The 22381-nt window shown below is 37.6% G+C and overlaps 1 protein-coding gene across 2 annotated transcripts in view; it reads right to left on the reverse strand.

Annotated features, from left to right (window-relative positions):
• Nucleotides 1–22381, reverse strand: part of DIP2A (DIP2 acetate--CoA ligase A) — a 96397-nt gene that overhangs the window by 23012 nt on the left and 51004 nt on the right. For both annotated transcript variants that reach the window (XM_088536711.1, XM_088536713.1), the window contains exons 5-18: nt 21025–21270; nt 16616–16744; nt 16236–16355; nt 14473–14670; nt 13224–13315; nt 12235–12345; nt 11647–11770; nt 11270–11379; nt 10721–10823; nt 7913–7977; nt 7521–7614; nt 6912–7031; nt 5955–6069; nt 4786–4925 (exon numbers count right to left, since the gene is read on the reverse strand). In XM_088536711.1, the coding sequence (XP_088392837.1) occupies nt 4786–4925; nt 5955–6069; nt 6912–7031; nt 7521–7614; nt 7913–7977; nt 10721–10823; nt 11270–11379; nt 11647–11770; nt 12235–12345; nt 13224–13315; nt 14473–14670; nt 16236–16355; nt 16616–16744; nt 21025–21270 (1767 nt within the window). The remainder of the gene's footprint in view (nt 1–4785; nt 4926–5954; nt 6070–6911; nt 7032–7520; nt 7615–7912; nt 7978–10720; nt 10824–11269; nt 11380–11646; nt 11771–12234; nt 12346–13223; nt 13316–14472; nt 14671–16235; nt 16356–16615; nt 16745–21024; nt 21271–22381) is intronic.

Genomic DNA, 22381 nt, shown 5'->3' on the forward strand with positions numbered 1-22381 from the left:
AAAAAAAAAGGAAGTTTAAATATTCATGGCAAACAAACATAGCAAGCATTACTGCAGTAAACAGTTTTGAGATTAACTCAAATTATCTGTTTTAATACTTAAAACACTGCTGCAGAGCAAACTATTAATAACTGGAAGAAACAAGACTAGCCTACAGTTTTAAAAGGAGAATCCATCCATGAAGCCTGGGAACAACCCTATCATCCTGATCAAGTCAAAAAACAATACTTACCAATAACCAGTGTGTGATATATGTGGTCTACATGTACATTCTAACAGCATAGTTGTGCCCTGCCAAGTGATACTGCAAGGTTTTCCTCTTGCAGTATCTGTAGAGTGTATACTCTTGCTTCTCTTCTTTTTCTGCTTCGTGTGTGATATACAAGAGAGTGCATCTACCACCATTTCAGTCTGTCTCAACAGCATCGCATCTGAAAAAGAATTAGAGAGAAGGGAAAGGCAGATGGGACAGGAATGTACATGTGGACTACACTTCACGAAGAACAGTAATTCCTGGCAAGAAAGCTTTCTTCAAATGAGTCCACATGTACATTCCTACAGATGGTGACTCTCAGCTGTTACCCTGCCATGAAATTCTGGCAGGGGATCAGAATCCTATCGTGCAAATAAATGACTGCACCAATGCCCTATACCAAAGGCTGGATAAGCTCTGGATGTTTCAAGAACTGCACTCTGAATGCAAAAAGAACGTCAGACACCTGCACGGCAGATGACTGGAACAGAAATACCAGGCTGTGCTACTATCAGAAGTGTGTGTTAGAAAGTGCTCTCCTGCTTTACTTTCATGTTTTCAGGGTGGAGCAGTACGCAAACGATAATCCATTTGGATTGTCACTACATGCCAGAAGAGGAGCTGCATCATCTTCTCGTAATGAAGAAGCCTTCCAAAACAGCCTGGTCAATGAGAATAAAATCAAGAGGATGTTCCTGGTATTGGAAGTGTAAGTCACAATTTGCTCTAGAAGCACAAAGCCTTAGGAAAAAAGTACCTGAAGGCTAGGAGAATCCAGCATTTGTTCCAGAGAAACTGACTTTTTGTAGAAAACGACATGTGGGGATGTCTATTGCACGGGCCTGAATCTTACTCCCTCAGGAGAAGAAGCACTAGGTGTAAATAAATAATAATACTAAAGACAGCTTTCAAGGAGAAGAATGAATCTTGATTCAAAAGGAGGCACAACGTAGATTCTAGACACAAAGGAAATTCACAACAAGTATCCAGAGCACAAGACTTAAATAGGAAGAAAACATCACAGCTGTACATATTGCCACAGATCCCCAATAGAAGTGGTTTTGCGGGGCAAGACAGTTGTGCCATCATGTAGTAGACTAACGCTGAGTGGAACACACAAAACTGTGATTTGCTACAATAAATCATGCAGAATAAGTGGAAATGAAATGTTGCTTCTTCACATTCACAAAAAAAGCTAGGGAGACTGAAAGTGTCACAAAGTAGTCCCATGACAATAACTTGCACAAATCAGACACTGAAATGAAGGAATAAGATTTCTTTGGAATGAAGAAGCATCATGATAGCTACTAGAATCTGGGAAAAATATTTGTAGAGCCATAGACAGAGCAAACAGTGACATCCAAGACATCCACAAACTTGAGATATTAATTAGGCATTCTGTGGTTTGAGAGATGCAACTGTTCTCCCGGAGATTCTGGGAAGGTGTTGAAGAAAGCTAACAACCAGAACTTGAAACTGTAGATGCAGTAGATGTTCATCTTGCAGAAGCTTAAGGCATTGACTGAAACCTTTCCGCTTTGGTGTAAGAAAGTAATTGCTACAACAATCTCTCCATTAGCCTGAACCATCCCAGGATATCCCTGCAAAGGGGAGTGAGATCTTCTAGACAGGAGAGGGTTGGCCTCGTGTCAAGGTAAGAATGTGAAAATAGCTGCAAAGAAGACTGAACTGAGCACCCTGAGCATTCCCATTCAGGTTCAAACAAAAGGTATAACATGTTTCCAGGACGGCAGATGACACACTAACCACATCCCAGCTGTTGGGGAAGTTGGAGGCACAAAACAGGCAAGGGAATACAGTTTTAGTACTTTCACTAGCACCTTTACCAATCAGAAAAAAAGATCTGATGATTGTGGTGAGCCAAATATTGCTCTTAGCAAGGCTGGTTTCCAGACGGGAACTCCCTAGGCAGGGAGTACAGAATAGTCTGAGGTGGCCAACATGTGAGACAGAACATTTTCCCTCCAGGAGCTGTAGAGAAGATCCCAGGGAAATGCCTACTAGATTCTCTTGCAGATGAAGAGAAGAGATAACACGGGAACATTTCTGTGTGGATACTTGCACTTCCTTGGTGACCCTTGTGACTGGCATTAGCAGTAGGTGATGACAGTGAACAGCCAAGGCAACTGAAGAGGATGGGGCATGAAGAGTGGTCTATAGCTTACACAGCAGTGACATAAAACTTCATGTATTATAGTCTAGTAGATCCACATCATCTCAGAACAAATAGCAAGGTCTGAAGAAAACAAGGGCAAAAACAGACACTTAAGCCATAATCTTTTAGCCAGATGATTCCCAAATAAACTACAACTGGGAACTTCAAGGGTACTAAGATCAGAACCATTTGATTTGGCTGAACAAGCCTCAGCATGACTACCAGCTCTGGGCTGGAAGATGACTTTCACAGCACACTTCAATGACAACAAAAAATAATCAGGAATATGAGCTCCTGTGTCATAAGATGTTTGAGTGACTAAGGCATGAAAGCTGTCCTCAAGGCTTTAAAAACACATTCATCCAGGGTGCCATAAGATTCAAATTAGGCCTTCAGTGAAAGCCCTGCAATCAAACGGGAAAATTGAAGGTGATTTTTTAAAAAATAAAAAGGAAACAGGCAAAAAACTCATCAAGCAGCAGGAATGGAAATGGTGGTGAATATGTTCTCTCCTGTATGCCAAACACCAAGTGAGAAGAGGCAGAGCGCATCATCCATGAATACTCTGAAGAAAAAAGTTTAAATCTTATAAAGCAAAAGTATATACACGGTTAGAATGCACATGCAGACTCATGTGAAAAGCCATTAATTTCCTTAGTTTCTTTGGCACACATCTATAAACAATTGGTAGCTTTTCTACTTTCTTCTTCATCTGAAAGCTTCTTCCTCTTGCCCTTTATTTATTTATTTATTTAAAGACACATTCACAGTGAATAAAGTACTTAGATTGTCCTCTAGAAAGAACTTTCCAACTTAAGGAATGTACAGACACATTGCTGTTCATACGTATGTAAAATTCCCATCCTCAGGGATGGAATTTTATTGCTTTGTCATATTGAAGCTAACCTGTCCTACATAACAATCTTTTGATGAATACAAGAGTTTAAAACAGTTAATTCATTAAGTTGTCCAACTCTGTCTTAATTTACAAGCATTTTTGCCACTTTGTACTATGCGCTAAATAGCGACAGCCACCAAAGACAAGTTACATCACTTGGAAACACTAGATGGATACTGGTGACTTCTCTCTGACATGTCACTCCTTTGTGTATACTAACAAAAAAAGCCATGTTGATACTGTCAATTGTCTGTAAATAGCATCCTAAAAGACATGTGACAGAAGGGTCCTGACAGTGCTCCATATCATGCAACAACAGAAAATGAGTTTATTTGTCAAAGCTTCCAACAAACCACCCAACTGTGCATTTTACAAAGGCAGGGAGACGGTTAGCCTTTGCAACCTGCATGGAAGAGGAAGGTGAAATTACTTACCCACAAGCACGTAGATAATTCTTCCAACATGCTAAGGCAGACCCGAATCTGCTTACTGAGCAAATGCACTACAGGGGATTAACCACGTGAGCTTACAGCTGTAATGCTTGGATAGGAAGAGGAGCCTCAGGTGCGACATTACTACAAGGCTGCTTTGTGCCTTAGTGTAGTCAAGCCCTCCTCACCCAAAGAGCACACAGCAAGGATCTAGAAGGATTCTAGAAGGATCCTAGAAAGATCTTCATGTAACTAAATGACTCAAGGATTTTAACTAATGAAAGACTACATGTCAGGGAGTAAAGCTAAGTCTTGGAACGTAGGAGGGCTAAGTGATAAAAGTAAGAAAGCAGCAATAAAGAGTATCCCCCACACCACAAACAACAGAAAAATCAATAAACTGGTGCCAGATATTGAATGATCTCAACTAAAAGATAGCTCTCATTCACATTGTGATGGTTGAGAGGAACAGAGGTGTCCTCTTGGCCTACGCACATTTCTATGTTATAGAAGCAGTCTTAGATCACTACTGCAGATACTGCTGAAGAGCTTTCAGAGCTCCAAGCACTTGTGGCTTGGAGAACAAACAGATGAACTATAACACAAAGAAGTAACTGCTGGGTGAGACAAAATCTCCCAGGTACATGGTATGTCTAACTAAGTCTTTTCTTCTCCTCTCATAAAAGTTTTGTTCTGCTTTATTTGCTATTATATAACTGTATATCCGTTAACACTAATGCTAATTAAGGAACAAATAAACACCGCAAACCAGACGAGCAACTGCCCATACCAAAACCTATAGTCAGGTTCACATTTATTGTAGGTTAATATTCCACAGCAAGTTTTTTTAATAAACTATTTGAAAGAATACTTAAACTTTTTGTGTTTAGGTGATATGTCACAACATAAGGCATACTGTGCTAAAGGTATTTAACATTTGACAGTTTTGTTTATTGGATCAGCATAAGTATTAAATCAAGATAAATTATGTGGAGTACAATTAAAGGTACATGAAATGTTTTCCTACCTCCAGGCATAATTTGACCAACATCCTGTACAGTTAGGACTGACAACTTCTCTTCTGTATCCACTCTTATCACACTGAAACTCAAACAATTCATAGACAACACTGCTTTTCCCGGAGGGGGCCCACCCGATTCTGGAGGTCTGAAAAACAAGTCAAATCAGATTTGAATCAACAGATCAATGGTAATACAAGCCATCAAAAACACAGTGCAAATCTGTCTGGCCTGTTATTAAGGTTAATAGAATTAATGTTTTTAGTGGCATGCAAGCAAATTTTGCCAGGATCTGGCTGGAAATATATTCTATTAATGAAAAAAAAATGCTAGCTGTAAAATATGCTAGCTATGTGAGAAACCTCACATAGCTAACTCAGCCTAGAAAACTCTAGAAAGTTACAGAGGTAATTTAGTTCTGTTATGGGCAACCAAATGTCAAGAGTAAGCACTCAAAAGCTAACTTTTCTGAACACCAGGAAAATAAGGAAATATCTCAAGGATTTTAGATTTCTATATTTCTAAAGAGAATTGACTATTTTCTGGTAACTCTCCAGCTTCCAGGCTGGAACAGAACAAAACAGTCCAAATATATTTGTAAATCACTGCTCTCCAAATGCATTGTCTAAGTGAGAAAGGTCAGTTCTCCCACCAGAGGAAGCATTCTGCAATATCTCAAACCTTTTTGTTTCAAGTTTTCTAGAAACTTGATTTTCTGAACAGTACATTTGGATTTAAGACGCTGTCAAAACGCTCCAGCATTCTTCATCCATACGTTAGCTTTATAATCAAAGTATTTCCTTTTTTCCCTCAGAGCATTCTTTACAATCTCTTGAACTCCCATAGTATTTTTCAGAGCAGTTACAAAAATGTTTTTCCCTTTAGCCTCAAGTTAGAAGACATTGTGTATAAAGGACTTTCTTGAATTGCCAATAAGAAAAAAAAGAAAGAAAAGAAACTGTTAAGGGGGAAAAAAAAAAAAAAAAGGTTTCTTTTGTTTTTCTATATACACATCCTTTATTGAAGGAGCTATCTATAAACCTCAGGTTTTCTCTTGTCTGATTCTTAGAGCATCTTTATGCTGTACTCTGTTTTGACTATCATCTTAACAGCACATTCAGTTCAATAATGATAAAGAAAAACTTATAGTTCCTTCCTGCAAGACAGAATTAATTACCTTCGAATAGCGACAGTTAGAGCCTCTGAAGAACTAGCACAGGGACAGATTACTTCTGGTCTCAAACCTCTAGACTGAAATACATTGAGGAATGCATCACATGAAGATATAGACCCTGTAAAGAACAATCATACAATTGGAAACACTTTGTCAAGGGCAGGGAAATTTGATCTACAGCATTTCAAAGTCTATGTTTACTCTCAGTTCAGTGGTACAAATAGGATTGCAATCTTGCAAAAAAACAACATACTTTCAAAATGCCTAAAGGACATCCCAAGGCTATTAGTAGATGCTGCTTTTGGAGATGAAATAGTGGTTAACAGCCAATTCACAGAATGAAAACCACAACTGCCTACACTCCGATGGCATTCAGCAACACTTAACATTATTGAAAATCCTTCAGTGATCTAGTGAATATTCCGTCACTAAGAGCAACTGCATCTGAGAAAAGGCTTTAAATGTTTGTCTACAGAGAGCACAAAACCAAATAACTTAAAATAATCATTAAATGCCGCTGAAAAAAACAAAATCTTCACTTGCATTCAGAACTCTGTATTTCCTTTAGCAGTCAGGCCAAAATCTAAATGGATACCTGATTGCTTATGCTTTGTGTTTTACAAGGTCACAATCATAGTATATAAAAATAATGCAGAACAGTAAACTTCAATAGTCATCCTATATCCTGTGTATTTTGTGTTGCTTCCTATAACATGGTACAGCACTACTGAAAAGCTGAAATGAAAAATGCGCTTACACTGCTACACACAGCTAAGAAATGCAAACAGCAATGAAAAGACAGTAAACATTAATAGTACACAAGCAGTATTTTACTGCACAAGGGATGGCTTTCTATGTTTACAAGCAACAATCTTAGCACGACCAGTTAAAGTTTTCATCTTTACTGTCATCCTGGACAGAGAGAGCTACCATGAATCCAGAAAATACCCCCATACTCACATGGATTGGCTCCATCTGCTACTATTAACATTCGTAAAGAGCTCAGACTGACATCTCTTTGATCCCTCTGAGCTAAAAGTGACCAATGCATATCTCGGGATTTTACTACTGCTACACGGGCTAAAAAGAGAAAAAAGAGAAAACAATTATATTGTGCATGCATGCAGAACAAAATAAAGAATTCTATAAATATGCTCATGCCTGTATTTAAAGGTATGAAACAAATCGCAAAAGTAGAATACAAGGAGATGCCAAGTGTCTCTCTGCTTTGACACATCAATACTCAGTGTCTCCAGACAGACTTGATTTTAGCATTTATAAAGCTATAAATTGAAATACTGAGATGAAAACACACTTGTCCTTAAAGGTCTATCAAAGAAGCCAACACAAAGATCGATTCTGTTTGTCACTTATCAATGAGCAAATCAATACATCTAACACTGAAAGGGAGCATCTGATTCTGAAAGCCAAGGCATCACCCTACGCTGCTGGATAAGAGCAGTGGCTTATATTTGAGCATACTTTTACACAAGCACATTTTCCTTTGATTTAGTTTTACCTCCTGTTTCATCTGGGAAGAGATGGGTTAAGAAAGAATATTAAGGTTACCTTTGTATGAGCAGACTTTCTGTATCCATGAAAGTGGATTAACCTTCATTAATGCATAGGGAATACTGATGACATGCATTCTGTTCATAACGCTCTATGGGAAAAAATATTCAAAAATAAACTTGGAAGTGTCTCAAAGAATAAAAAAAAGGACCTATATCTTTAAAAAACACACAAATGTAGCATTAACTGCTAGTGAAAATTACATGTATAATCAATAAAATCTTAAGCTATATCCATGTAGTCTATTACCAAAAACAGCATATTATGCTGAAATATATAAATAGTTGGTGACTGATACATTTTAGGACCTCATTCTGAAACCAGTGCTCTCCCCCAAAGAGAGACACCTTTCCCTGCAAACTGCTTTGTTTATTTATTCAAATACTCACTGTTAGCACTCCATGCCAAAGGCCAGCATCTCTTTTGAAATCGAGGACATTTGTTAGTGTTTCAGCTGAAAACAGAAAAAAAAATGCAGTTTAACTAGAACATTTTATAACCCATGATGCTTGTTGAAGTTACAATACTTGTAAGACTATTAAGAAATCAAAGCTACATTGCCAAGCTATGTTGTCTATAACCATAGGCTGCTTAGGCTCAAAGTGTCTTACATTACTTACTGCAGTCTTGATTAAATTATGATTAGAGATTAGACTATCACACGGTATTTAAAACCAATTTTTCATTATGATATTATTTTTGGGTGCTTGTTACCTTACTTAATTATGTAGACCAAAATTTCTTTTGATGACAGGTGATAAAGTTTTCCACTAACAAAAACACTTCAGCTACATATGAAAGAAATGTGTTTGAGAGAAATATTTCTATAACTGCATTAAGGTTTCTTTAATGCTTTCTATGAGTAACTTGACTTGGTTTAAAGCACAGAATCTAAGCTCTGCATTAGATTTAGCCTGAAAAACCCTTGCTTATCACTAAGACAGAATGGCTGAAGGTAAAGGATTTTTTTTTTTTTTTTTGAGGGGGGTGGGTCTTTTAAGTTTTGAGAAAGTATGCGGCTATTTTCCAATAAATAAAATACTTCAGTGAGACACATATCCACTCATTTTCCAGTAGATACAGAAATGCACATCTTTCCACATCCTCAATTATTTCCCACCTTCTGGAATAATATATTACACATAACTGCACTGGCTGGAGAAAATAGCCCACAGTTTCACATCTTTAGATGCGACTCCACGTGTCCCAAGGGAGATTAGCTGACTCCACCACATTATGTGTCTTGAACCATGAAGTTCTTCCAGGCAGTAAGCAGATTTTGAAGGGAAGAAGCTTTTGATTAAGGGCAGCACAGATGAACCCAAGGACAAGTTCAATGCCAGATGAAACTCTTGGTTATTCACTAAGGAAACCATTAACACTGAGTACACCTATCACTTGCTTCAGGGCCTCATGGAGACATTCTTTTATGGGCCATGATTAATCAAAAAGGAGACTCCTTTCCTTCTGAATACAGGACCAACTGAGGGAAAAAAATCTTGAAGCTACAAGGAACTAGGAACAAACTAAAGGGTAAATCTTTATACCGAGTACAGTCTATACAGAATAGAAATCTTGCATCATCTGCAGGATGCAGCAGCAGAAACATGAAAAATAAACATCTTGTGGGATGACAAGAAAATTCAGTCTCCTTGGTGAGGCGCTGAAATATTGATGGCTAGGATCTGTACTTTGCATTTTTTAGAAAGTTAAACTGCTTAGCCTCCTCCAGTCCAGAATTAATTGGCATGGTTCCTTCAGGAATCACCAACATTGTAAATCCTTTACCCTCAAGATGAATGTGCAATCTCATCTCTGACATTTCTTGTAGTGGGTAGTTGTCAGGAAAAGGTGTCTTAAAAGGGCAATGGAAAAGATCGGCTTTTTTGATTCTAATTCTAAAAACAATACAGATATCCTACTGTGACAACCTCTCATTCCCTCTTGCGTCATTTCTGTGCAATTTGTAGAGCCATGGGGTTATCCAATTGCCCAAAGCAGGAAGGAAAGAAATGACTGAAAGAAGGCAGTTAACAACAGCTGCTCACATCTTCAAATGTGCTACCCAGAATCACAGACTAGCTCAAGTTTTTAGGCTGGTGGACTTGCACTAGTTGAACTGACAGCTTTTGAGCTTCAGGGAGGCAGAGTCATTACAGATGGAGCTAGAACTAAGCCAAGCAAGACAAGACATTTGTATATAATCCTCAGGCTCTCTTGATCAAGACTTTCTTTCTCAGGGATCAAATATCACACTCATAGGAATCACAGAGTGGAATAGTTATAAGGGCTTTGAAAGATATTACATCTCATTGACTTCCAAGTTGAGACTTGAAAGGCAAGGTCAGTAACTGCAACTTCCTGAGAGACCAGAGCTGTGTATCTGGCAGCCAGCCTGCCTGCACAGCATGTCTGCCTGCAGCTCCAGATGATCGGGGTGCTTCACTGGCAGCATCCCGTGCTGTCGAAGGAGATCCAAACTACCCAAATGGCCTCCAGGATCAGGAGAAAGCTTCCTCAGTTTCTGCTGGGAGGACTCCTCTAACTTCTCAGGTGATCATCTCATACTTGACTATGTTTAGTAATAAGCACTTGGTAATTTATACAGACAACATCTGAGCCCTTTTCCCAAAACAGCATCCAGCTTTGCAGCCTTCAAACTCCCTCAGAGCAGCTGAGACTCCCCTCCTTAAAAGTCTGCCACCAAAAAATAAAGGGTCTGAGGTGACTGAGCAAAAATAAGTTTCAGGAGAGACTGGAGAAAAAACAACAATAGCAACAACAAAAAAGTATTCAGGAGGAAAGACCTGGTGGGAAAAACAGATTCTTAGCAGAAAGGCAAGAGTCTTAGAAGCCGCTTTCAGGAAGATGGAAATCAATATTGCTGTTATCACCAACTAACAGATTTATTAAGACCAAAAAAATCCGCTCTCACAAATATAATCAGTAATGATTTTAGATTAAGAACTAATAACATATATTGATTGTCATTTTACAAATGGCTTCTTACTGTCTTTTCACGTCATGTTAATTAGAAACAAATACATTAATCTTTCCCTTCTACAGTTAGAACTACCCCCTGCTTAGCTGAAGTTCTTTCGAGCCAGTAAATATGATCTTGCAACATTTTTTTTGAATATTTTCTGAATATTCAAGCATATTTGAATATCACTTGAAAGCTGTGCCTAGTAACTTACCTTCTGAATAGCCACAGGCCTGAGTCAATGCATGACAGTGTGCCAGCATGGAGGCATGAGATACAGTAATGCCCACTGTGCTGCCCTCTTTACTTGTCTTGTACTGAAGAGACAAAGCGGACACAAACATTAATTTGACAACAAATATGGATGATTTATAGAGGTGAACTGAAAGGATTTTTGCATTACAAAATGGAGACCTACTTTTAGAAAAGAACCAAAGAGCTAGCCCACACAAAAAAGAATATATATGTATAAATATGTTCAGAGTATACCCTAACATCTTATGAAAACTGACCATCTATTTATGTCACATGTTTAACTGACCCAAGGATCCCAAACACAAAATATCCCCAAACTTTAGTCGGACTCAGCAAACCCACTCATATGACAATTTTCGGGGCAAGTTCTAGGGAAACATTCTTGTCCCACAGTGAAAAATGTTGCAGCTATCTCTACCACGGAGTAAAGAGATTAAAGAAGGAAAACATGCTGCGACACAAACCACAGCACGGTCAACTAGAGGTTAGACATACTGTGTTGACTCACTTCTATATAAGCAATCTCAGCACTGGCATCCCGTACTTGCGGATGCCAGTCCTTAGTCGGCTTAGCCAGATGCTTCCCATCAATTACAAACCAAACCAGACGTGGCCAACCTTAAAAGAAAAACAAAAAATTACCATCACTACACAGGGCTTTTTTTCAAGTATTCAGGAATAACAACAAAGGGAAAAGCAAAAGCATGATATTGTTGCTGGGAAAAAGAGCAACTAGCTTGGTTAGGACATACTCTTTTGGCAACGATGTCAGTTTTTCTTCATAAAGTTTAAGTGTGCAAAGTCATAAAGGTGACTTAATAGCAGGATGCAATATATTTAACATTCTTTATCCTCGTGAGAAATAGGAATAGTTTTAAAACATACCTTTGAATGTAACTACCTCTCCAGTCTGAGCTTTAGGAAGGCCTTTTTGACAAGCATCGGTGGTTAAAGCTAATGTTACTCCACAGCTGCCCAAAAGAAATCCAATCTGTTGGCTGCCAGCATCCTACAGAGAAACCATAATATTATGGCAAACTTGCAAATAGTCAAGCTTTAGTACAGTTTACTGCAACTTCACCATGTTTAGACAACATTAAGCCAATGTATATGGAAAAAAAAAATCTAGCCAATAAGGTCTCTACACAAGATAAAGCATTGAAATCCATACTAAAAGTTATTTAAGTTTTGCTTATAGCCTACCACTTTAGACATGGCAATAAATCTGGCAAGCAGTGGAAGCACTGTAGTTGCAAAATCAAAGCTGTTGCATCCTTCTGCAGTGCTATAGGAAAGCTTATAAATTCTGGCAAAACACTGAGCCAATTTGATGCTGATTCTGGGTACTGAGTGTTTGCAGCTTTTCAGCTCTGATTTCACATCTTCCCCAGTATCTTCAATGGATCTGGGAGTCCCTGGATGTATGTCCAACATCTGGGGTAACTCTTGCCTCTACTGGATGCATTCACTTACCTTTCTTGTGAGAGGAACTTCTATTGGGACAGGAATAAGTTCTGCTAGGAGACATCCATAAAATGCCACCATGAACATCACTGGGTCACTATTAGGAAATACAAGAGCCACCTGCAGCAGTACATGAATATACAATAAAAGTTTTTGTATATTTATTTCTCCAGTTTAAAACAGTTTTCTTTTAAAAAATGCATTCACAACACTGTTTAGGTTCATAGCTAAACTAACAACACAAATACCAAATAATGTGATAATAAGAGTATTGCAAATCATAGTGTTATATAACTTCCTTCAGCTAAAGTTGCTCCTCACTGACTATCCGTATAGACCATCTTAGCTGTCTTGTCTATAGTGTCTGTAGCTGTCTGTAGCTAGTATATTAAAAATACATAGCTAATGAAAACTATTCTACTATTGATGGTCTTTTCAATCTTTCTAGCAGAAATCCTATACTTTGGGCTTGAGCTGAAGGATAAAACACATGCTCTTGCATAAACACAGAAGGTCACCTTACCAAAACAGTTTCATAGCTGTCATATATAGTTCAGATAACCATATAAAAATGCTATGCATGGGATAAGCAAAACACTAGTTTGACTTGGTCTATTCTTTCTACTGCTAGCAATAAGAACAATATCTTTAGCAGACTTGTTAGTATTACAGATTGGGCCTGTTGTCTTCAAATTGCTATTGTGCAGATAAAAGGTTAAATTAGCAATTTAGAAAGGACTTGCTATTGGATTTCAAAATTACCGGTATACAGAATTGCAAACAGTAAGGCGAAGCATATTGCTTTTACAATTGAATTATGCAGTTGAAAGCTGTTTTCATGAGGAGATGGCCCTATCTTACACATTGCAAAATCCAGCACATTGCTAAGCACTACAGAAATGAAACAACCACTAGACCTAAAAGTCGAAAATATCATTTATTTTAGATTTAAATGTTAATTTCTGTTTACTCTGACGTAGTTCAAATCAAAAATATACCCGGTCTCCAGGCTTGAGCAGTGGTTCATTCTTAGCAGTCAGTTTGTTTAACAGGGTATACGCTAACTTCAAGCTCCGACTCCACAACTTGCCTAAAGAAAGAACAAATAAGTAAATGAAAAAGCAGTAACTGAAACTGTGGCATTTAATCAGCAAAACTGAATACCCAACGTGCATTACACATATTGATTTTAGATGACAATTTGCAGGCAACTGAGTAAAAGCACCTGGAATAAGACAAGATTGCTTTTGCGAAGCCAATTGCAGCTCACAAGCCAACTAAATTCTTCCAAGGTATCGGAGCACATGCACACACACGGCAAATCTGCTGGACATAATCTAATTGGATTTCCAAAGTGCACTTAACTCCTTACTAAGGCTTCTTAGAGAGAGAAGCTGCCTAGGGATAAAAAGACCCTAACCTGGTCTAATTTCTTTTTAAAATTATTTTTAAAAATAATTAAAATTCAGAAACAAAGAGTAGAAATAAATGCTGTAAAACCTGGCTCTGTGAAATGTCAGTTCAGTGCTCATTAGCTACCTCCTAAACTTCCTCATTCAATATATATATTTTTTGATATATAATAGTTATAGACAAAAAGGTTATTCAGGACTCATGGATATCAAAACAAATACCCCTCAAAGCTCCAGAGTTGCAAAGGAGCAAAACTAATACACCCACTCAATTACATTTCCCATAAGTATTCATCACAGGTAATAATTCAAACATGAAATTTTAATATTCCTATAAAATACAAGTAACATATTAATGAGCTGCCTTGGGGGACAGAACTCTTTTCCAGAAAAAGCCCAAAATTATTGTAATACTTCCTAGTTCACTGATGCAAAGGAGCTTTGCATTCCACCATAACATCCTTAATACATTCTGAATTACAAGTCATCTCTATAAGGATATGCAAGAATATGCCTGCATGCTAAAATTAGGCATCTGCTCTGCAAATCAGAGTACGTTATTAGTCATCTATTCCTTCCTACTATTTCACACAATCTCTTTTTAGCTCTCCTCTGCAGGTTCTTTTAAGCAAAAAAATATCATTTTTTAAAGACGTGTAAATAATCAATGTCATATATACGTGTTTTTCTTCATTAATCAATGAACTCCTAATTTACATCTCAACAGCAATCCCAAAGTGTTCATCACTGGCACAGTCAGCCCATTCCAGGTACACCAAGCTGTTCATTCCATAATGGCCAGCTAATTCTTTTTACCGTTACCAACAACACCTACCATAGGTGAGCGTATAAACAGCTTTGCCTGTGGTATCCAGTGCAGTCAGACACGGCGCTTTTGGTTGGGTAGTTCCCCAGCGCTGTAGGGCAGCCAGCAGAGAAGGGGGCCAGTTGGTTACCACACCTAAGGGTTCACCTTTAAGGACATTCATCTGATTTCCCTCTGGCTTTGGTTGATTCGGATCAGGCTGTTGTACTAAAACCAGAGAACAGCAAAATGACGTAATACCAATGTTAATGAAAGGAACAAATTACGCTTAATGGACTCTTCTATAAATCACTCCTCTGCCCCACAGCTATCGTTACCTCTCCTCTGCTATATGATTATCTATGCTATGTTAATCTGGGCTTCATTAAAACAAACAAATAACACACCACCACAAACACATCATTTTCAAGTTCTGATTCCACGTTATTCAATGGACCTGGACAGAGGAACAGGATTTGAAACCTGCATTCACTCTTCTGGAATAAATCTCTTGGAAAATAAGTTTTCTGCCATTTGTTCTGCATGCCTATTTAAATGCAAGCCTTCACCCAGTGAAGAAACATTACTGGATGGAATGGCTTCAGTGAGAACAGGATCTTCTATTGCTGTAACAAATTTCCAACCGGTTGATGACGAATAGCACAACATAATAGTATATAAAAACATAAAAAGCGCACAAAATGTACATACAAAACAACCCAGATCAAATGCTCCCAGCAGGGATTATCTAGGTTTGAAATGCCACAGCTAACGGGGCATTTTGTTTGATTAGTGGATCATTTCTCACAACCACACAACATTGCTGGGTTTGTGTAATACTTTGATCTTTGAGTAAACTGCTGTTATAACTGTGCCCCAGGCTAGCTATGAAGCTGAAATGCCTTGATCTTGGTTAGGAAAATGAATTCATAGCTGGATATGGCTAACAACCAATAACTTAATAAATAAAAGTTCTAAGAGACGTTCCCCCTATTCTCCACAGTGACATACATAAACTATCATGAAAATTTGCCTGGGATGTCTTTAGGGAAAAACTGGAATTGTAATAATTTTCAGATTGGAAAGCATCAGACAAACAATATGTGAAATCTAGTAGCAGCTGCTCAAAATTGTAGCCACAAGAATATTTTTTATTTGTAAGAATATGAAAACAGAACAAACATTCTTTGAGGTCAACTGATGCAGCTGGTTTTAAAGAAGACTTTTTAATATGCAGTTTATATAGCAGGTAAAAATGCTATTCTTTCTGCTTAGACGCATGCCGGCAAAACAAAAATAAAAGAGTTTTTTTAGCTGAGTAATACCTGCAAAGCAAACTCAATCTCTATCTTTTCATGTAGTGCACAAACGAGATGTATTGCACAATGCGCTCCAAAGCATGAAATTTTTTGCATTCCCAAGAGCCAATATTAACACACGCACAAACGATATCACGGTTGGTTCTAGTCACTAGTAAGAAACCGTTTTAATTTGGACCGGCTAAAGAGAAGTTTTTCAGAAGAGGTCCTGCGGATACTCGCAGATAAGAAGCTGAACGCGAGTCAACAGTGTGTCCTCAGGACACAGAGCTAACCACATAATCATCTATCGTAGGAGCAAGAAAGAAGATTATGCTTCACTTATGACAGCGTATGAGCTCTCTGTCCAGTGTCAACAATCCTATCATGATTTGTTTTCGACAAACAACAAAAACAAAAAACAAAAACACAAAACAAAAAAAGTACTTGCTTGGATAGCTTTTATAAAGCGTGAAACTCCGAGAAAATACTTACCTTCTAGCAGTTCTTCAAAATCATCAACAAAAAACTCTTTCAAGGGTGGGCGTTTTGGTCTTTTCAAGGTATTTAGAAGCTGCTGGATTTTAGAGGACACTCTGCTATTCACTGGGACACCTGGCAAACAGAAAAGCCTTATTACTTACCATACTTACCAGACATACACTAAAACACATATTCATACACATTGCTGAAAACATCTCACTAAATTCAGCACAGCCTACAAGTGGAAAAGCTGTTCAAGACAAGAGTAACTTGTAATTCCAGTGCTTCAGAGATAGCACGTACATTGTACATGATTGGTGTCACATCCCTTCAACATATTCACTTATTCAGAAAAAACGGATTGAAAGGTGAGAAGTTTGTAATATAATCACCATCTGCAGTTTCCAAAATGCTGCTGTTGTAGCCTCTGGGGACTCCTCGTACTGATGCTACCTGGGGGCGCTCATGATGCAAGTGTTCCACTAGGCCCGTAGTCACATCAGGAGGTGTAGAGTGGTTTTCTATATAAACATAAGAAACAGACACAGCAGCTCATCAGTCATCTTAAGAGTCAATATATTGAAAGTTGCTTTTTAGAGCGTTCTCATTGTTTTCTCACTTCATTCTTTTTCCATTTCTCAGAGAGGTGTGGGGCAGGGGGTAAGAGATTGTATCTTGAAAGGAAAACTGCCATGGCCTTCCAGAATGCCTGTAAGTTACTCCAACTTCTGAAGTGATTCAAAGAACTGAAATAACTAAAGTGATGACTCTCATCTTCACTTCCTGAAGAATACTAGGAAATTCATCCTAAATAAACATCAGAAGTATAGAAAGAATGTCTGCCTCACAACTTACAGTATAAATACAGGTTCCCTACATTTTGCAACAAAACAGAAATGACTACCTTAAATCTGATGAGAAGGGTTCAGCATTCATTAGGCACTCGGAAAATAATGCAAAGGAAAAGTTATTTGGGAACACTGATAGGGTTGTAAAAAAAAGGGCGGGGGGAGCAGAGAAGAGGTGGCTAGGAACAGCTCAAAAAAATGCACAAGACAATAAGACATACTGGAAGGCTCAGAAAACAAGCCCAAACCCTAATAATAAATCATCTTCAACAGAAAATAGCAATAAAACAGTGCATAAAACAGCAATATATGGAAGTGCTGGTGCACAGCGCTCAAGTTATCTTCCAGCATGTCAGAGTCAGGTCTCATGGCAAACGAATGTGCCTAAACCACAGGGAAAAAATGACAGGGGTCTTCATGAGCAAGTTCTCCTCTGTCTACAACTGCTTTATGCTACATACAACAGAGAGCCTCTCCACAGCAATTCCATGCTGAGAAATCAAGGTCCTTTCTATACAAGTTTGTATAATAAGTTCAATTTGCAGGATTATTTGTGCTCAGTTAAAACCACACTAGCTTAATTATTTAAGCACTTAATTCACATATGTTCATGAGCATGCATGAAACAGGTCTGTATCCGCTATTGGATACTGTGACAAAACACAGAAGGGATGAGATGTCCAAAGCAGTGCCTGAGTAGACATAGGACTTGAAGAAAGGCTTATCAGATTTAGATGGAAATGCCTTTCCATTATTGATTAGAAGTGACAGAGATAAATGCAAAGGAGAGCAGTAGCCAAGAAAAAGTACAGAAAAAATACAGATGATGAAGTGGTTGGTATCAGACAGAAAGTGATCCCTAATGAGGAATCTTTGCAACTGAAGATTCACACACTATAGAAAAGTCACATTCGGAACCTCAGCAGGAGATGGTTTAGATCTACAGACTGCTGTGTCTGATTGCTTTATTTCCAGGAAACCACTCAACCAAAACATATCTTCAAAATAAGTTTATTAATGGTATTGGAACAACAGTAAAACACTAAAGAGCAAACAAAGCCAGTGAGAACACAATAGGGTCCAACACACCAGCCACTACTTCATTCCTGCATTTCCTCTTCAATTAACTCATTGAAATTCTGTTCCTAGCAGGCTTCACTCCTATAAACCGCAGAGGGGCTGTTTAGAGAACCACTGCAGCTGAAAGCATCCATGCTCTCATCCCCACATCCCCTTTGGAAAAGGGATTATATCTTTAAGTGTTTTATGAATAGATTGTGGGTCAATTATTATCATCAGTTATTTCATCAGGTAACCTGCAAGTAGCAATTTTGGAAATACTATATGGCAGAGTCTGTGACCTTGTAAAAACCTGGACAAATTGCTACCCTCACTCCCTCCAAGAAAGATTTTACACTAAAAGAAAAAAAGATATGTTAGATGTTGCCCTTGCTTTTACTAATGAAAGACAAAGATATCACTCTGCATTAGATGCACGTTTATTTAATTACACTGTAACTCTGCACTCCTAGCACTGCAGTCTATTGCTCAGGCTGCTATTTAGCATGATCTCATCATTAAAAATGCAAACTGGAGAAGACTAACCCCAGGGAACAAGCTGCTAAATTTAAATTCTCTGACAAATCAAATTATAAAAAAGTTATTCAATGCACACTCAAAATATAGAATATTTTAATATGACATAGCACTGAAAATACATAGGATGTCCTTTATATTGCTTATGTTAACAAATGAAGTGAAAAATTATCTAAACTTGTATTATGCTCTAAGGACAAATCAAATCAGTCCTTTATTCTGCCCAGTAGTCTGATATACACCAATAATAAAAAAAAAGGAGTTATAACATAAAAAAATTGAATAAGTTTTCATATTTTTATGAGCAAGGAAGTCCACAAACATGATGACAAATTGCTTTAGCATGAATATTATTAAAACCAAAGTGTAATGGGACATGCACAGATGCTAGGAATGAGGGTGAAAGTCGACAGAATGGGGCAGGTATTGCAGAAATGAGGAAGACTTCTTTTGCAGAGAGACATTTAAGTCTTCTTTTTTTTTTTTTTTTTTTTTTTTTTTTTTTTGTCAAAAGCACTGGTAATTTTATCCTTCTAAACACTTTTTGAAATTGGCTGTATACTTAATTATTCCTGAACTTTCTTCCTGATGCATATTGTAACCATAAATTTATTTCCCACACATGAAATCACAAACAATTCCCCTACATGCGGTCACTCAGGCAGCTTTTTAAACTCTGAACTTTCAGAGTTCAGAATAATAAGGCATTGATTTTGCATATGATTTTCATGAGTATATAGCCTGCCTAGATAGGTGTCAAGTAGTTGATTGTGAAACCTGATGTGTATTTATATAGCCTGAGATATTTATGTAACAGGATGCTGGGTTACATACTGCATATACTGTTATTCTCTACATTTTTAATGGGTATATTAAAAATTTCATTATCATATGTATAGCGATGGCAGTCCCTCCAAGTTGACTTGTTAACTTTAAGGAGTTAATCTCTTTGAATTCATCATGTGAAACTGCCCTCAAAGCTTAAGGCAAACTGTAGGAACATTCTAAGTACAAACCCCACAAATTTCCTACTTTGAGATTCTGAAGTTAGCAGGGGTTCCAATATTGTTACAGTGTATCTGGCATGCTGGGCCCTTTACAGTGGTACTATGACCAGGCAGCAGAATCTCAAAGTTCTAAATTATAAACAGACAAACTTTTGTTTGTTTGAGAATGAGAATGTAAAAAATTATAGATACATTTACAGGTAATGAAATGAGTTATTTGCGTGCAGACAGAAAAAAAAACAATCTCATTAACAAACTGCCCCAAAATTTAACTTAAGTGAAAAATTTAACTAGCTTATTCTTCACTGATGAATCACAGGAAAATTGGCAAATGCTGCCCATAACTTTGGTAAGAAAGGAGGAAAACAAACAAACAAAAAAAAACATTCCAGTATGCAGCAGCTTTCTAAGGCAATAGCATCCAGCAAGCTAGAGAGAAGTAAAAAGCAAGTTTTGACTTCTGCGAGAGCTTAGAAATCAAAATTCCTCTCCCTTTTTGATTTCCAAAGTAAAGAGATTCCCATTCAAAAGAGAGAAGTGGGCAAATGTAAATAGCAAAAACACAGATGGACCTTCTCAGAGGCTCTCCAACATCAAATGTCAGGGACACATATTCACTACCCATCTTCACTAGAGCATAGGAAAAGCACTGTAAAAAAATACTTCTACCCTGGAAAAGCAGTCTTTTCTCCCTCCCTACTGAATCTCCTAAGAACAAAAATGCAGTGCTCTGTATTTTGTACAAATCAAAGTCACCTGAAGCTCTGGACACTCATTATATTTTAGAAAATGAGGCAAAATTCCCACTTGCCTTTTGGCTTACCAGTATTACTTTTTCACTTTGGTTCCATTATAAAGCACTATTATTCATGACTTTAATAAATTAAAGGAGGAAGAAAAAAATACACCCTAATTTAAAATGTAACATTGCCACTACTTCTGATTTGATAACTTTCCAAAAAATTTTACAAAGCTGTTTGGACCTTTACCACTTGAGTGGCTTTTGAACTTCACAATCTGAAGTTTCATTTCTGCAAACGAATGCAGATCAGAAAGCAAGCATCAAAAATATCACCCCTTGCAAACTCTATTCTTTACTGAAATTTTTACTTTAAGTAGCTTCTTGATAAATCTACTATTTTTTCAAGAGAAGTGCTAAGATTTCATGAATAACTGGTTTCAAATTATTTATATACACATCATACATACCTAGTCTGTAGACTGGGCATTGTAAGGCTATTTATGGATACCATCTGGTGCAGCACAGCACTCATACCTAATTTTGGTGTTTATCTCTTTTTTTTTTTTTTTTTGAGTTTGTTTTAACCACACAGGTAGTTCTTTACTGACCTAGCTGGGTGTGTGCCATAAGATCTGCAATCACAGTGGCAGCAGCGCTGGCAGTAGCAGTATTGGAAGCAGCAGCAGGTTTCCCTCCTGGATGAGATGAGGTGGAGGATGCAGAGGATGAGGTGGAGGAGCCCTGAATGACCCGGTTAAGCCAGGGCTCTACGTTGGAATGGCTCTGGAACGGAGTGGAGGTGATCCGCCCTTGCCGACGTAAGGAGCCCTCATCTTCTGATGCTGACGATGTGTCTGTGATTAAAATAATGATGACAGGCATGTAATGTGCGAATGAGCCAACACACAGGAACATGAAGTTCTTCCATGTTCTTCACGTAGCGTTCTCATGTGCTAAACATGAGATGCATGTATTAAGCAAATGGTCTATTCACATGCACTAATTTTGCTCATGGCCTTTTTTAAAGGATAGCATAACAACTTCTACACGTTATAGTTAGCACAGACTCAAAGAAAGGTGTCATTTACCTCCTGTATTTGGAAAGGCTGAAGACCTGAAAAAGCTACTGCCTAAAGCGGTCGAGTAGTCATTAACAACTGCAAGTGCCCATAGGATACTGACTCCATTGAAAGAATATTTCTGTTTTGAGTAGGTGAATTGGGACTCATCCTCCCTGAATAAATTCTATTATTTTGGGGCTGTCTTATTAAAAAAGCACAGTACTAAAAAGTTTAATAGAAGTTATTTCATTAACCTAAAAATAATTTAAGAAGGATTAAAGAGCTTGTATTATAACCATACGAACCAATACTAATGAATATGATAGCATAAAACATCTTTTTACTGTGCATGTATATTTGTTGCTGTTATAGTCTGACTAAGGGCTCCTATTTTAGTTACTTTCCAGCTATTCAGAACTTGCCTGACATTTCCCCTGTGTGTTCCTTCCACATTTATTACCTGCTTGACAGTAATTAAAAAGGTCTTTTTAAAGTTCAAGAAAACACAGCTCTATTGATTATGAGTGAACACCAGAAACTTTTATTAAAGAAAAATTTTCTCATTTTTTAGCTCAATTTCTGTCAAAATTATTGTGATGTGAAACTGATGCATGTCACAGCAGTGAATGTCCACTACAGTTGGACATTTAGGCTCTTCCTAAAGAAACTGCTGTACTTGAAGAACAAGAACCTCTGCACATTTTCTCTACTCTCTTCTAGGTTAATTAGAGGAAAGCTGCTAAAAAAAATTCACTTCCTATATATTGATAAACTCCTCTTCCTACATATTGATAAACTCATTGAGTAAGTTTGTGAATAGCTCCTAAAATAAGGTACTTCCCATATACTGAAAATCAGTTTGTAAAAAGCAGTTTAAATTCACACATAACAGCAAGGACAATTA

The sequence above is a fragment of the Tinamus guttatus genome, unplaced genomic scaffold (genome assembly GCF_059628265.1).
Source record: "Tinamus guttatus ecotype Peru unplaced genomic scaffold, ASM5962826v1 Tinamus_guttatus_pri_ptg000702l, whole genome shotgun sequence".
NCBI classification, from domain to species: domain Eukaryota; kingdom Metazoa; phylum Chordata; class Aves; order Tinamiformes; family Tinamidae; genus Tinamus; species Tinamus guttatus.